This window comes from Zygotorulaspora mrakii, chromosome 1 (assembly GCF_013402915.1).
Source record: "Zygotorulaspora mrakii chromosome 1, complete sequence".
Lineage (NCBI taxonomy): Eukaryota > Fungi > Ascomycota > Saccharomycetes > Saccharomycetales > Saccharomycetaceae > Zygotorulaspora > Zygotorulaspora mrakii.
This window is the reverse complement of record NC_050719.1, coordinates 561,490-575,261: the sequence shown is the minus strand read 5'-3', so window position 1 is coordinate 575,261 and position 13,772 is coordinate 561,490. Positions and strand designations below refer to the sequence as shown.

Sequence of the window (13,772 nt, the reverse complement as noted above, 5' to 3'; positions counted from 1 at the left end):
TTAGTCAAAAGAAAAAGATTATCTCCAGATAGTCCTATAAATAAATTCCTACGTTTACGAATATGATAAAGTATTATTTATTGATGATTTATAGTATTTTTTACATCAACTTGGAATTAGCTTAGTGCTCTGGTTTTTTTTTCATTTCAGTAAAAGAAAGGGGGACATTTGCACAGTATCGAAAACGAAACATCGCCAATATTGAAAAACTTCCACCAGGCTACATATTTTGATATACGTGAATAAAAATAAATTGATCGTAGGGTGAAGTGATACAACATAAAATTGCTGCGCATGATTATCCTTTTATCAACGCAACCTGAGAGAAGAATTGCGATAGTTTCAGATTCGTTTGCCCTGATCTTGAAATCAGTGGGTGAAAAACAATCCAAGAGACCCAGATGTGCTATAGAATTGGTGCCAAAGAATGACCTGGACAATCATGGTTTCAAAAAGCTTTCTCTGCGTGAGATATATGGGTTTGTGGGACTAATTGAGATTGATGGGCTAATTTTCATTGGTACAATAACGGGAAAGTCTAAGGTCGCCCAGCCGATTCCAGGGGAAACTGTGAATAAAATCTTCGCTGTTGATTTCTTTTGTCTAAATGATTCTCGTTGGGATTTTGTAGAAATTGACGCATCAGGCTATCCAGTAGTCTCAGACAACGACACTCAAGACTATCAGGAGTCTTCACCACGTCATCCATGTTATGAGTTAAGAAAACTATTATCCAATGGATCTTTTTACTACAGTTCAGATTTTGATCTGACCTCCACTTTACAGCATCGTGGCTTTAGTGATTACTCCCTAAGCGTTGATAATTTTCAGGAGGAATATATGTGGAACTCTTTTTTAATGCAAGAGATCATTACGTATAGAGATAGATTGGACGGCGATGCCAAACAAACATTAGATGAACAAGGTTTCTTGACCACTGTTATTCGTGGATTCGCAGAAACTTTTGTGACATATATCAAGAAGCTTAAAGTCGGGCTAACAGTTATTTCAAAGCAAAGCTGGAAAAGAGCTGGGACAAGATTTAATGCTCGCGGCGTTGATGATGAAGGTAATGTAGCTAATTTTGTCGAAACAGAATTAATTATGTACTCATCCCAATATTGCTATGCTTTCAATCAAATAAGAGGTAGTATTCCTGTGTTTTGGGAGCAAGATACGTCATTAATCAATCCAAAGGTACAGATAACAAGGTCTTTAGAGGCAACTCAACCCATTTTTGATGAGCATTTTATGAATTTGATTAATGAATACGGTCCTGTACACATAGTCAATCTACTATCGACAAAATCTGCAGAAATAGAGTTATCGCAGAGATATAAAGAGCATTTAAAGAAGTCCAAAAAGTTAAAGCTTGGTGAAGATGTTTTCCTAACGGAATTCGATTTTCACAGAGAGACCGCTCAGGAAGGCTTTTCAGCTGTAGAGAAGGTCATTCCAAAAATTTTAGATTCTCTTTTGGTGTCCGGATACTTCTCCTATGATGTGAAAGAAAAAAAGGTTATTTCTGAACAACAAGGGATTTTCAGAACAAATTGTTTGGATTGCTTGGATAGAACAAATCTAGTTCAGCAAACAATTTCCATTGCTGCTTTCAAAACATTCCTGGAAGATTTCCATCTAGCGTCCGCAAGCTCATCTAATGATTCTGATGATTATATTGTGAAACATAACAATCTTTGGGCTGATCATGGGGATCAAATTTCGCAAATATACACTGGTACCAATGCCTTGAAATCGTCGTTTTCAAGAAAGGGTAAAATGTCATTTGCTGGGGCACTGTCTGATGCAACAAAATCCGTGAGTAGGATGTACATCAATAACTTTATGGACAAAGGTAAACAGCAAAATATCGATACTCTTTTGGGTAGATTGCCCCACCAACAGTGTGTTCAGCTATACGATCCAATTAATGAGTATGTTACAACCAAACTGGAAGAAATATTCGATGAATTCACTTCTCATTCGACTATAAACCTTTTAGTTGGCACTTTCAATGTCAATGGTACTTCAAGGCAATCGGATCTGTCGAAATGGCTGTTTCCTATCGGAGACAAGTTCAAGCCTGACTTCGTCGTCTTGGGGTTGCAAGAGGTTATAGAACTAACGGCGGGCTCCATATTAAATGCAGACTATTCAAAGAGTTCCTTTTGGGAAAGTATGGTTGGGAAATGTCTGAATCAATACGAGGAAAAGTACATCTTGCTAAGAGCTGAGCAAATGTCTTCTCTTTTGATATTGTTTTTTGTGAGATCTGATAAGGCACAACTTGTCAAGAAAGTAGAAGGTGCCTCCAAAAAGACCGGGTTTGGAGGAATTACAGGTAATAAGGGTGCAGTTGCCATTAGGTTTGAATACGGCGTAACCTCCTTTTGCTTCGTCAATGCACACCTTGCGGCTGGATCTGGAAGTATAGACGAGCGCCGTAATGACTATGAGAGCATCGTCAAAAGTATATGCTTCACGCGCTCGAAGACAATACCTCATCATGACTCTATATTTTGGCTGGGGGATTTAAATTATAGAATACAGTTACCGAACGAGGAAGTTAGAAGTGAACTTTTGAATCAAAATGACGGTTACATTGAAAAACTGCTAAGGTATGATCAATTGACTCAGGAGATTAACTCTGGCGTCATTTTTCAAGAGTTTAAAGAACCAACTCTAAAATTCCGTCCAACCTATAAGTATGATTACGGTACCGATACTTACGACACCTCAGAAAAAGCAAGGACACCCTCTTGGACCGATAGAATTGTTTACAAGGGTGATAATCTGCACCCTCTAGCTTATTCAGATGCTCCGCTGATGATGAGCGATCATAAGCCCGTATACGCTGCTTACAGAGCTAAAGTGACATATGTGGATGAAGCTATTAAACTTGATTTGACAAAGCGTTTATATAATGACTATAAAGCTGCACATCCTGAAGAGTTAGAGAAAAATGGAAGAAGTTTAATGGAGGCCGATCTCAGTGGACAGAACACCAACCAGAAATTGCGAAAATTCGAGCCTGCTTCAACTGCTATCTTGCTAGACCTTCCAAATTCATCAGCAAGCTTGAATACATCAGTTTCGTCGTCTTCGTCTTCGTCTCTATCGTCCGTATTGTTACAACCTGCCGCTCGCAAAGAGAATAGCCCGCCAATAGACGGATATGGAAAAGCTAAGTTAAGAGCACCTCCTCCACCCGCTCCTAGGTCATCAACTGCAAGCCTCACAAAAGTCAGTGATATTTCGCCAGAAGTAAGCTCTTATCTCCCACGAAAATCATATACAACTGCAGTCACGTCAAGATCGACCCCACCACCTGTGCCACAGGCCAGAAAGCCTGTGCCGCCTGGTTTCAATGAAGTGATTATGACTCCCAAGAATAACTCAAGTAGATCTGTCTCAGCTGCTAATTCTAAGGCTGGGTCCCCTGCTGCTGAAGGGGTCAATTCATCTTGTATGGCAGTGCCAACCTCTTCCTCTACGATAACTTCAGCGAATCAATCGACGCGAATTAAAGAAGACAAATTGTCGCATAGTGAACCTAAAGTTTCCATCTCACCGAAAAGAAAGGTTCCTCCTATGAGACCTGCCAAAAAGCCAGAATTAGAGAATTTAAGTCTGGATTCTTGGAAACCACTTACGCCAAAGTAATTTGCTTTTGTCTGTTGTACCTCTGAACCAATCCAAGCATGTAGAATAATGAAATGCGCTAGTTATTTTTATAGATTAACATACCGCCTTTACACGTAATGTACATATATGGAAAATACAGGTGACTTGACACATATTTGAAAGGCAATTCGGGATTGTTGATATTGTTACACTAACCTTACATTAGGCATTTCCCCCAAACTGCTTTGTTATCTCAGCTTTTAAGTTGTTGTATTCGTCAGCAACCTTCTTAATCCCTATATCAATCCTATCAAGTTCTTCTTGTTCCAATTGCCGTGAGAAGACACAACTTTCAGTCTTATTAGATGGTAACAAATTGCCTGGCGTACTCATCAAAATTTTGAAGAAGTCTTCGTTAGGTTCATTGAATACAATCTCATCATAATATATCGACGAAATTTCATCTGTTTTCTGAGGATAGTCAGGGTTGATATTATTATAGGGATGAAGCCTCAAATGATGATAAAGATTCAGCAATTTTTCATTTGCCTCATCAACAAAATGTATCTTGATGTTAATTTCAAACTCACCCCAGCCTGTTTCTGTCAATTCGAAAGGTGGTGCCTCTACCGTCCTCGTTGCGTTAGGATATGTATCATGTAACTTGAAGACAACTCTTTTTATGATGTACGAAATGTCCTCATTTTGAGGACCTCTTACGAAGATAGTCCAGAGATGCGTATGTTCAGCAGGTGCATTTGGTGGTCTTTTTTCACCTAATTTTTTGGCGGTGTTACCATATATGATAGGCCTAGTTACTGATAGTGTTTTGATTCTCTTACTCACACCTGGCGGCATCTCTTTTAGTCTCTTTTCAGGAGTTTGCACTCTTCTACCACTAGGCTCTTGCGTTCTTATTTTTCAACATTACCGCGCTTCCGCTTTATGCTGCAATAATTATGTTGAATTGAATTCGATCGAGGAGTTCCACGAGAAAATAGTAAAACATCAAGGCCTTTGAGTCGCATAATGACTGTGAAAACTATTTACATTGCTAGACATGGCTATAGATCGAACTGGCTACCTACTGGACCCTATCCTCCTCCTCCAACAGGCGTTGACAGTGATGTACCTTTAGCTAAACATGGTATCGACCAAGCCAAGGAACTGGCGCACTACATCGTTTCGCTGGATAATCAACCCGAATTGATTTTTTCCTCCCCATTTTATCGTTGTATTCAGACCAGTGAACCAATAGCCGATATCCTGGAATTACCTATTCAGATCGAGAGAGGTCTAGGTGAGTGGTACAGACCTGACAGACCCATTATTCCAGTTGCTGCTCCTATAGAAACCTTGGAACACTTTTTTCCAGGCAAAGTCAACCCAAAATGGGAATCGATATCTGTGGTTTCTGATAAAGGCGAAACAGAGATTAATTTATTCAAAAGGTGTGCCGATCTCTGGCCTAAATTTATCGGAAAGATTGAAAATGAGTATCCTAATGTAGAAACTATACTGATTGTTACACATGCTGCCACCAAAGCTGCTCTAGGAATGAGTCTTATGGGATATTCTAACTGGAAAGAACCTTTGGATGAGGATGGATCAATCATAAGAAGCGGAAGTTGTTCGTTAGATAAATATGAGGTACATCTGACCGGTTCAATTGAAGCAGGAGAAGAATATATTAATGTGCCATTTACTAAGCGCAATTGGAGAATGACAATGAACGGTAATGCTGAATTTTTAAGCCTGGGTGAAGAAATGAATTGGGATTACAGAAATGCCTTTGAAGCTGGATCAGACGCTGACATAAAACTTAGAAAAGAGGCCGCTGCGAAAGGAGCTAAAGACGTGGTAGCTAATACATCCCCCGGTGATGAGAAGGAGTTCGAGTCTGTATATGTCAGCGTAGATATACCAAGTGCTGATTACCGAGGAAAGTCAGAAATTGATAGAACTGCCTGTTTACAGCATTCTGGACTGGAAACAGAGGCACCGTTATTTAAGATCAAAGATAAAATTTATGAGGGCAGTTGGAAAAAACTTGTTGGCACAGAATTAGCATTTTTCAATGAAGCTTCAGTGAACAAAAAGAGCGACAAAGGAGCTAAAGAGAGTAACAACATTTCTTCAAATCAAGATGAACAAGGAAATATGAACTCTTCTCAACAGGCAGCGTCCCATGAATCCGATGAGCAAGAAGATGCTAATGAAGATAAAGCAAAACATTCTGAAAAAATTTATAAAATTACTGATAGAGTTGTATTATCGGGCTTACGCCGTTTGTAATTTTATTTGACTTATTCTGATCTTTTTCTCTTGTGAATTTTGTATCAAATGACATTAACATGAAATCGGCCTTTATCGTCGATTTTGCTAACTGCTATTTCACGTTTACCACACCTAGTCTTGCGAAACACTTCCACGACTAATATAAATCTTTGACATGGTATCATCGCATGGCTCCCGCATATCTCATACCATCGCAAGTAAATTCGATATAATACTGGCCAGCTCATCGCCAAGAAGGTATGAAATCTTACACGATGTTATGGGCATTAAAGAGCTCACGCTAATGAAACCTTCATTTGCGGAAGATCTTGATAAATCGGTCTATCAAGATAATCCAATTGGCTACGTATGCGACACTTCCCGTTGCAAAGCCGAGGGTATTGTTGGGGATCTGAAGCGAATGAATTGTGAACAAGGAAAACCCAAACTTGTAATCTGCGCAGATACAGTTGTAATTGACAGCAACAACAGAATATATGAGAAGCCTAAAAGTAAAGAGATCCAATTGCAAAACTTGAAGAACTTTTGCTATTCAAAAGGCTATTCGCCTCTAAAAGTTGTAACAGCCGTGACAATAATAAGATGGAAGTGTGAAGAGGATTATCAAATACGTAAAACATTCCACGAAACCACAGATATAGTGTGTGACGATGAGATTCCTTTGAAACTTCTAGAGGACTACGTAGATAGTGAAGACGGTATAAACGTCGCAGGGGGCTTTAAGATTCAGGGTATGAGTGCTATGATAATCAAGAAAATCGACGGTGACTATTACAACGTTGTGGGTCTACCACTGAATAGAACTTTTATGGCAATTATTCACGAAACTTCAGATTAGGGCACTCACGATACGTAATTGTATATAGTTTATTGGTATTAACATACTTGCCCAAACATCTTATATTTATCGATATTTCCGGGTAATTATATTCCCGCGCAGTGACAAAAAATTTTCAGAAGGTACCTCATCGCATGTCAAACTCATTTGAGCTCATCACATAGACAAAGTTAGTAGTACATTTACTTGCTCACACTTATTGTCCCAGATTAATAGAGGCACAGCACAATGGTAAAGAAAACTACCAAGCAGAGAGACGAAAAAAGTGTCAAAGCACCAAAGCCAGAACCGGTGGAGAAAGTGGAAGAAGAGGAAAATGTCGAATCGACATTAAATTCTGAGGCGAGCTCATCAGCAGTAAAAGCCTCAAATTCAGAATCAGACTCCAATTCAGACTCCAACTTGGATTCGGATGAGGAGGCGGATGATATCAAAGGGCTTGATGTTGATGACGAGACAAGCACACACAAGATAAAGAAGCTAGAAACTAAGAAACAAAGTGATAATAAACAGAAAAATGACAGAGACCATTCCGGTGTTGTCTACGTCAGCAGACTACCAAAGGGATTTCACGAAAGGGAACTGAGTAAATACTTTGCTCAATTTGGGGACTTGAAACAGGTCAGATTAGCACGCAACAAAAAAACCGGTAATTCCAGACATTATGGGTTCATCGAATTCGTCAACAAGGAAGACGCAAAGATCGCACAAGAGACAATGGATAACTACCTTTTAATGGGGCACATCTTACAGGTACGCTTGCTTCCAAAAGGCGCTAAGATAGAAAAGCTCTTTAAACACAAGGGAAGAGTCTTCATCCAAACTGAAATCAAAAAATCTGTTGACGAACTAAAAGCCCAGGCAAAGAACAAACATGAGCTAAGAATGGAAAAATTGACTCAATCTGGTATCGAATTCAAATGGTAGATTATTTCAGCATGTTTTTAAATATCATAACCTGTATACTATAACGGAACTGCAACATAAGATTCTGCCCCCACCATGGAGTATATTCCTGGAATGAGAGCCTTCATAGCATTCATAGCATTCGTAGCATTCGACTAAGTAAACGATAGCTATAGGTCTTATACGATGTGTTGAATCTTCATGTCCGGAACAAGCAAAGCGTCCGATTTTTCGTATGGACTTTTCGGCTTTTTCGTTCTCGAGATGTGCGGTGTTGGCAGATCGTTCAAGAACGAGGTCTGATATAAGATAAAGCAGTTCCGTGAAACTTTTGGTCAGATCCCGAATACCTGTCGTGTCTAGAACTTCGACTGCTAGCCCTCGCTGATTGAACATCTTTAATAGCCTTCAACCATGTCTAACGTTTTCACTTACCAAGAAATTGCAGAGCACAACTCGCCAGAAGATGCCTGGATTATTATCGATGGCAAAGTTTACGATGTCACTAAATTCGTTGACGAGCACCCAGGTGGTGATGAAATTATTCTCGAATTAGCTGGTCAAATTGCTACCGAACCATTCAATGATATTGGTCATTCCGACGATGCTCTCAAGAAATTGGAAAAACTATTGATCGGTAGAGTGGACGTTAACAGCGAGCCACTAAACCAGACAGAAGCTTCACAGTCCACACAAACTACAGGTGGTGAGGGTAGTGGCAAATTGGCCATTCTCTGCGCAATTGTTTTCTTCGCCGTGGCTTACTATTTATCCAACCACTAAAAGTTTCAGTTATAGAAAACGCTTTTTCAGGTCCTCTTCCCAACACAGCTGAGCAATGTACTATAACACATGCCCACTTGGATTCCATGGTGCTCCAGGTTATAAACTCTATTTATACTATTTCAACCCTCCCATATTTAATATTTTCAATGGAAATCGTCACGTGTAATTTTTCTTTTCATCTCTTGTTGCAGTAGCTCAAAAATGTAAATACGAAAAATTGTAGAAGTTGAAAAACATGCTTTCGGCATGGCTACATCAAGTCAGCTTGGGTGCGATTCCTGGAATGAGTTTCATCAACATATTCAAATCGATCTCGAATTTTCAGTTTCCCTATTCTTTGGAAGATAAACCAGTTTACGAGAGCACATTATGGCAAGTTTTAAACGGTACCAGAAAATCAGACTCGTCACCTGTTACAGTCTTCAAGGCGAATAGATCACAACAAAATGAAGATCTCATTTTGAATGCTATTCACAAGGCGAAAGTGCTAAGGATTCCAGGGTTATGCCCTGTCTTAGAGACATTTGATTCTGATCCGCAGTCGACATTCATTATTACTGAACGCGTAAAACCGTTTCCCTGGGATGATATACGTGAGCTACAAAGCAACGGTGAAAGTATACAGCTCGGAATATCGCAATTATTGACAACATTGAAGTTCTTGAACGAATTTGTTGTCGGTACAATATCTCGAGAATCCATATTCATTGATTCAAAGGGTCAGTGGTTGTTGTTTGGGATGGAACTATGCCAAAAGAAAAGCGAGATTAGTTCCAGAAAATTTGCTTCAGATGTGCAGTTGTATAATAAATTGATGGGACTACAAACTACCACGGATGATTTTCAAAGAATTGATTCGCTCCAGCTAAGCAATCTTATTATAGAATTGATCGGTAGTGCATCAAAGGTGCCAACAGATTGGCAAGTTCCGTTGCAAAACCTGTCAAGGACAAGAATTACCTTTGATGCTTTCATGAGTAGATTGGAATCAACGAATACCTGGTTATCGAATCCGTTAATCAGTATCTCGCAGCAATTGAAAGAACTGCATATCAAGGACCCACAGGATAAACTCGCTGTTATGTTACAGATTCAATCAATTTTTTTTGACGCGAGAAATGTATTTCATAATATGACACCGGGATTCATTGAAGGCTTATTACTACCAGAACTATCCAATATAATCCAATGGCTTATTAGTACTCAGAATAGCAGTGCATCATCTATCGCTAGATTGATCCCATTCTTAGCTATATTTTTGGACCTGACTATAGACAAAGATTTTTTCCCAGAAGCATCGAAAACTTTGATATACGAGTGTTTTGCATTACCAGATAGGCAAGTACGGTTTCTTTTACTTATCTACTTGCCTAAAGTTGCTAAAAAGTTATCTTCAACTGAACTGTCAGGGAAGATTTTTCCCAGATTCGCCCAGGGACTGGCAGATTCTGACCCGACTTTGCGTTTGCAGACGTTAAAAAACATTCCTATTATTGTCCCTCATATAACAGAAAGACAATTAAACAATGAGCTCTTAAGACATTTGGCAAAGACTCAAGTGGATCAAGATGTTGACATACGGACTTGGACTGTCATAATTATCACGCAAATTGCTACCTTACTCTCGACCTCCTCAGGTAACAGAGCGAGTATTTTGGCTACTGCGTTTACTAAGTCGTTGAAAGATCCCATTATCAAACCACGTCTGGCTGCTTTGTATGGTCTCAAAAAGACCATTGATCTATTTGATGTTACCACTATAGCAAACAAGATACTCACGGTGATAGCTCCAGAATTACTTGACAAAGATCCGCTTGTAAGAAGTAAGGCAAAAAATCTTTTTGAAAAATACCTTAACAAATTAGAAAGCGAGGCAAAATGTATACAAGAAAGTTCAAAAAGTGTTACTCAATCAGAGGACATCAATTTTGATGAATATGGAAAGAATGAAGAGAAAAATGATGCTGAACTTGTGAAACAATTCATGTCAACAGTCGTGATATCATCATTTCCTGATCAGTCACCTTCTCCAAATGTGACCACCGTGGAACCGGCGCCACTAGACGCCTGGGACACATTTGATGACGATAAAAACAATGAAGGAAATTCCGATAGTACCGGTGTACCTTTCTCCACAAGGTCTACTCCAAACAGCCACGGCCACACGTCATATCCTTCAAAGGTAACTGTCGAAGAGTCTTGGAATGATGATTTTGATAATGATGGTTTTGGCAATGATGATAGCACTGATGCCGCCTGGGCAGACGGTGGAATTTGGGAAGCAGAACAAGAATCTAAACCGGTGCCATCCATCGGGAAACCAGTAAAACCGGTAAAAAAAGTAAGCATACTAGCAAATACAAAAACTAGAACGAGCATACTCACGCCAAGGTCTAAAAGTTCACAGGCAAGCGCGAAATCTAGAGCGTCAATCAAGGATAGACTAAAAGTAAACAAGTCAATGGAAGAAGAACCTGTCGGTGACGATGGCTGGGACAATACATGGTAAATACATGCACATAATTTAAATGAGATTGTAATCTTAAAAAAATCAAATATTTATAATTTCTAATATACAAATAAAACAAAGGAATAAAAGTTTTGACTAGGCGCACATTGTATGGACTCAATATCTGTTTCCACCCCAACCACCATCTCTTGGTCTGCCACCACCGAAACCACCGCGACCGCCACGACCGCCGTAGCCACCACGACCACGACCGTAACCACCACGACCACCGCGACCACCGTAGCCACCACCATATCTTGGATGACCACCATGGCCTCTTCTGTCATATTTCAATAACTCGGCTGGTACTTCTTGTTTGGCTTCTCTCATAATAGATATCAAAGAAGAGCCCAAACTTTTGTTATCTTCAGTGAAGAACGATATAGCAGTACCTGAGGCACCGGCTCTACCTGTTCTACCAATTCTATGAACGTAATCTTCAATGTTACCTGGCATATCATAGTTAATAACATATGAGATACCTTTGACATCTGTAAAAAAAAAAAGTGGAACGGAAAAAAGTTAGTAAATTGTCATGATAACCGTAAGAACTACAATAGAATTAACAAGAACAAATCAAATAAGCATGCAAAGTTGGTGGAAATATGAAAATTTTGTCATCAAAACTAATCATATTTTTCAACACAGAATAAAATCTTTCAATAGATTGATTATGATCCCCCAACGTTTGTCTTTCAGTCAATAGAATCACTTTCGCGGCATATAAGTGAAAGAAATTCAGTCCAGCTTTAAAATTTCCATTCGATTATAGCAAAATTCTTATGGCGAAAGTCAAACCTTTAAAGGAGCAGAGAACACAACTAATAGAAAGCACAACAGTAATAGTTGAGCCTCTTTAGCGAAAAAAGAGGAAAAATAGATGAAATTTGCCAAAAATGAAATGATAAGGCCATTTAAAACTCTTTACGATTTCTTCACGATTGGAACAAGAAAATTTTGTGAACTTCGTGAAAGACAACGCTAATTGACAATCACAATAAAATCGTAAAATATTATCATTCTTTAGGAACATCTTATTCTTCTTCACAGTTACATTTTTGTCCCATAAAATCATATTTTCATTTCCTCAAGTAGTGATTCAACAATCAATATAGATTCGAGTAAAGGACAAATATCGGAAACTGTTTTTTATTGTGTCGCGATAATCAATAAACCAAAAAAAATCAATGTCATAAACGGAAAATACTTTCGATCAATGAAGAAGAAAAGCACTCACCAATAAGCTGTGAAAATCCACATGAAAAATACATGTAGAAAAAAAAATTAATCCCCAACTGCTGTCTGCTAATAATATTAATCCTAGTAGGAGTTTAGTAGTAGTTGAAAAAAAAATAAAGTAAAAAAAAAAAAATAACATACCAATACCTCTAGCAGCCACATCTGTGGCAACCATAACAGGTGATCTACCTGTTCTGAATTCGTTTAGAACCCAGTCACGTTCTCTTTGGTCTTTGTCACCATGTATAGCCAAAGCAGGCCATCCGTCGTCTCTCAAAACTTTTGTGATATCGTCACAAGTTCTCTTTGTTGAAGCAAATACCAAGATTTTTGACTCTTTATCCTCTGAAGCTATTTCCAAATGTTTTAACAAACGATCTCTTTTTTCAAATCCAGTGACAACTTCGACAACTTGTTTAATGTTGTGGGATGCTGCCAATTCTAGAGAACCAATCTGAACTTGGATTGGATCGTTCAAGTAATCGCTTGCTAGTTGCTTAACTTCTTTAGGCCAGGTTGCAGACCACATCAAAGTTTGTCTGTCAGGTCTAATTTGATCGACGATTTTTCTAATTTGTGGTTCAAAACCCATATCCAACATTCTATCAGCTTCATCCAGAACCAAATATGTGACTCTTTTCAGGTTGGTCTTTCCGATTTCCAACATATCAATCAATCTACCTGGAGTAGCGATAACGATTTCTGAACCACGGCTTAAATCTCTGATTTGTTGCCCACGGGGAACACCACCGTAGACACAAGTGTTTCTAATTCTAGAAGAATGACCGAATTTCGAACACTCCTTTTGAATTTGAACAGCCAGTTCTCTTGTTGGTGCCAAAACCAAAACGATTGGTCCGTCGCCCGGTGCCAGCAAAGGCTGGGCATTTATGTGGACGATAGAAGGCAAACAGTACGACAAAGTTTTACCAGAACCAGTTGCTGCGATACCAACCATATCTCTACCCGATAAAGCCATTGGCCAGCCCTGGCATTGGATACCCGTTGGCTTGTCGAACCCCTCCGCCTTAACCTCGCTTAGGACGTACTCTGGGAAACCAGCTTCGTCGAAAGAGGTAATCGGTTTGGGTATGTCATGACCGGAGATGGTCATCTCATTTTCCTTTCTAAAGGCTTCAATCTCTGCGTCTGATCTGTTGCGAACGGATTCGTGCTCAACGTAAAAATTCTTCTCGAATGTTGGCAAGTTTGCCAATTCCTCATCCCAGTTTGGCTTCATCAGCTCCTGTGGGCCCTGTTGAAAAGACCTAGAGTTACCCTGGAAACTGCCACCAGACGACCTGTTTCCGTCCCTGTTGTAGGAGTTTCTATCTGAACCTCTGCCGCCGCGGAAGTCACCGCCACGCGAGTTGTAGTTCGATCTGTTGAATTGCGAGTCTCTTGACATGGTACTTCTGCTCTAATTGTCTGCGTGTTGCTCTGTCTCGGACAACATCCCCAAGCAAAAACTGGTGCTTCCAACTCATCTACCATACCTCAACTTGCCTTCCTTTTATATCCCATCCCGATGAGCTGCCCAAGACAAGAAAATTTTTCTTGATGCACCAAGCG

The 13,772-nt window shown here is 39.5% G+C and overlaps 8 protein-coding genes across 8 annotated transcripts; 6 read left to right on the top strand and 2 right to left on the bottom strand.

Moving 5' to 3' along the window:
* Nucleotides 1-294: 294 nt before the first annotated feature.
* INP52 (phosphatidylinositol-3-/phosphoinositide 5-phosphatase INP52) lies at nucleotides 295-3,663 on the top strand (the record flags this gene model as incomplete). Its single annotated transcript, XM_037286181.1, has 1 exon — nucleotides 295-3,663. The coding sequence occupies one exon, from the start codon at nucleotides 295-297 to the stop codon at nucleotides 3,661-3,663; it is 3,369 nt and encodes a 1,122-aa protein (XP_037142076.1).
* Nucleotides 3,664-3,846: 183 nt separating this feature from the next.
* Nucleotides 3,847-4,482, bottom strand: YAF9 (YEATS domain-containing protein YAF9; the record flags this gene model as incomplete). Its single annotated transcript, XM_037286180.1, has 1 exon — nucleotides 3,847-4,482. The coding sequence occupies one exon, from the start codon at nucleotides 4,480-4,482 to the stop codon at nucleotides 3,847-3,849; it is 636 nt and encodes a 211-aa protein (XP_037142075.1).
* Nucleotides 4,483-4,653: 171 nt separating this feature from the next.
* On the top strand, nucleotides 4,654-5,919 carry HG535_0A02850 (uncharacterized protein; the record flags this gene model as incomplete). The annotated part of the gene is made up of 1 exon (XM_037286179.1): nucleotides 4,654-5,919. The coding sequence occupies one exon, from the start codon at nucleotides 4,654-4,656 to the stop codon at nucleotides 5,917-5,919; it is 1,266 nt and encodes a 421-aa protein (XP_037142074.1).
* Nucleotides 5,920-6,076: 157 nt separating this feature from the next.
* On the top strand, nucleotides 6,077-6,760 carry HG535_0A02840 (nucleotide diphosphatase; the record flags this gene model as incomplete). Its single annotated transcript, XM_037286178.1, has 1 exon — nucleotides 6,077-6,760. One exon carries the CDS (start codon nucleotides 6,077-6,079, stop codon nucleotides 6,758-6,760), a length of 684 nt encoding a protein of 227 aa, XP_037142073.1.
* A 228-nt stretch (nucleotides 6,761-6,988) lies between these two features.
* Nucleotides 6,989-7,687, top strand: NOP15 (rRNA-binding ribosome biosynthesis protein NOP15; the record flags this gene model as incomplete). The annotated part of the gene is made up of 1 exon (XM_037286177.1): nucleotides 6,989-7,687. One exon carries the CDS (start codon nucleotides 6,989-6,991, stop codon nucleotides 7,685-7,687), a length of 699 nt encoding a protein of 232 aa, XP_037142072.1.
* Nucleotides 7,688-8,080: 393 nt separating this feature from the next.
* CYB5 (Cyb5p) lies at nucleotides 8,081-8,449 on the top strand (the record flags this gene model as incomplete). The annotated part of the gene is made up of 1 exon (XM_037286176.1): nucleotides 8,081-8,449. One exon carries the CDS (start codon nucleotides 8,081-8,083, stop codon nucleotides 8,447-8,449), a length of 369 nt encoding a protein of 122 aa, XP_037142071.1.
* Nucleotides 8,450-8,687: 238 nt separating this feature from the next.
* Nucleotides 8,688-10,961, top strand: CEX1 (COPI-interacting protein CEX1; the record flags this gene model as incomplete). Its single annotated transcript, XM_037286175.1, has 1 exon — nucleotides 8,688-10,961. One exon carries the CDS (start codon nucleotides 8,688-8,690, stop codon nucleotides 10,959-10,961), a length of 2,274 nt encoding a protein of 757 aa, XP_037142070.1.
* A 117-nt stretch (nucleotides 10,962-11,078) lies between these two features.
* Nucleotides 11,079-13,608, bottom strand: DBP2 (DEAD-box ATP-dependent RNA helicase DBP2; the record flags this gene model as incomplete). The annotated part of the gene is made up of 2 exons (XM_037286174.1): nucleotides 11,079-11,452; nucleotides 12,342-13,608. 2 exons carry the CDS (start codon nucleotides 13,606-13,608, stop codon nucleotides 11,079-11,081), a joined length of 1,641 nt encoding a protein of 546 aa, XP_037142069.1.
* Nucleotides 13,609-13,772: the final 164 nt, after the last annotated feature.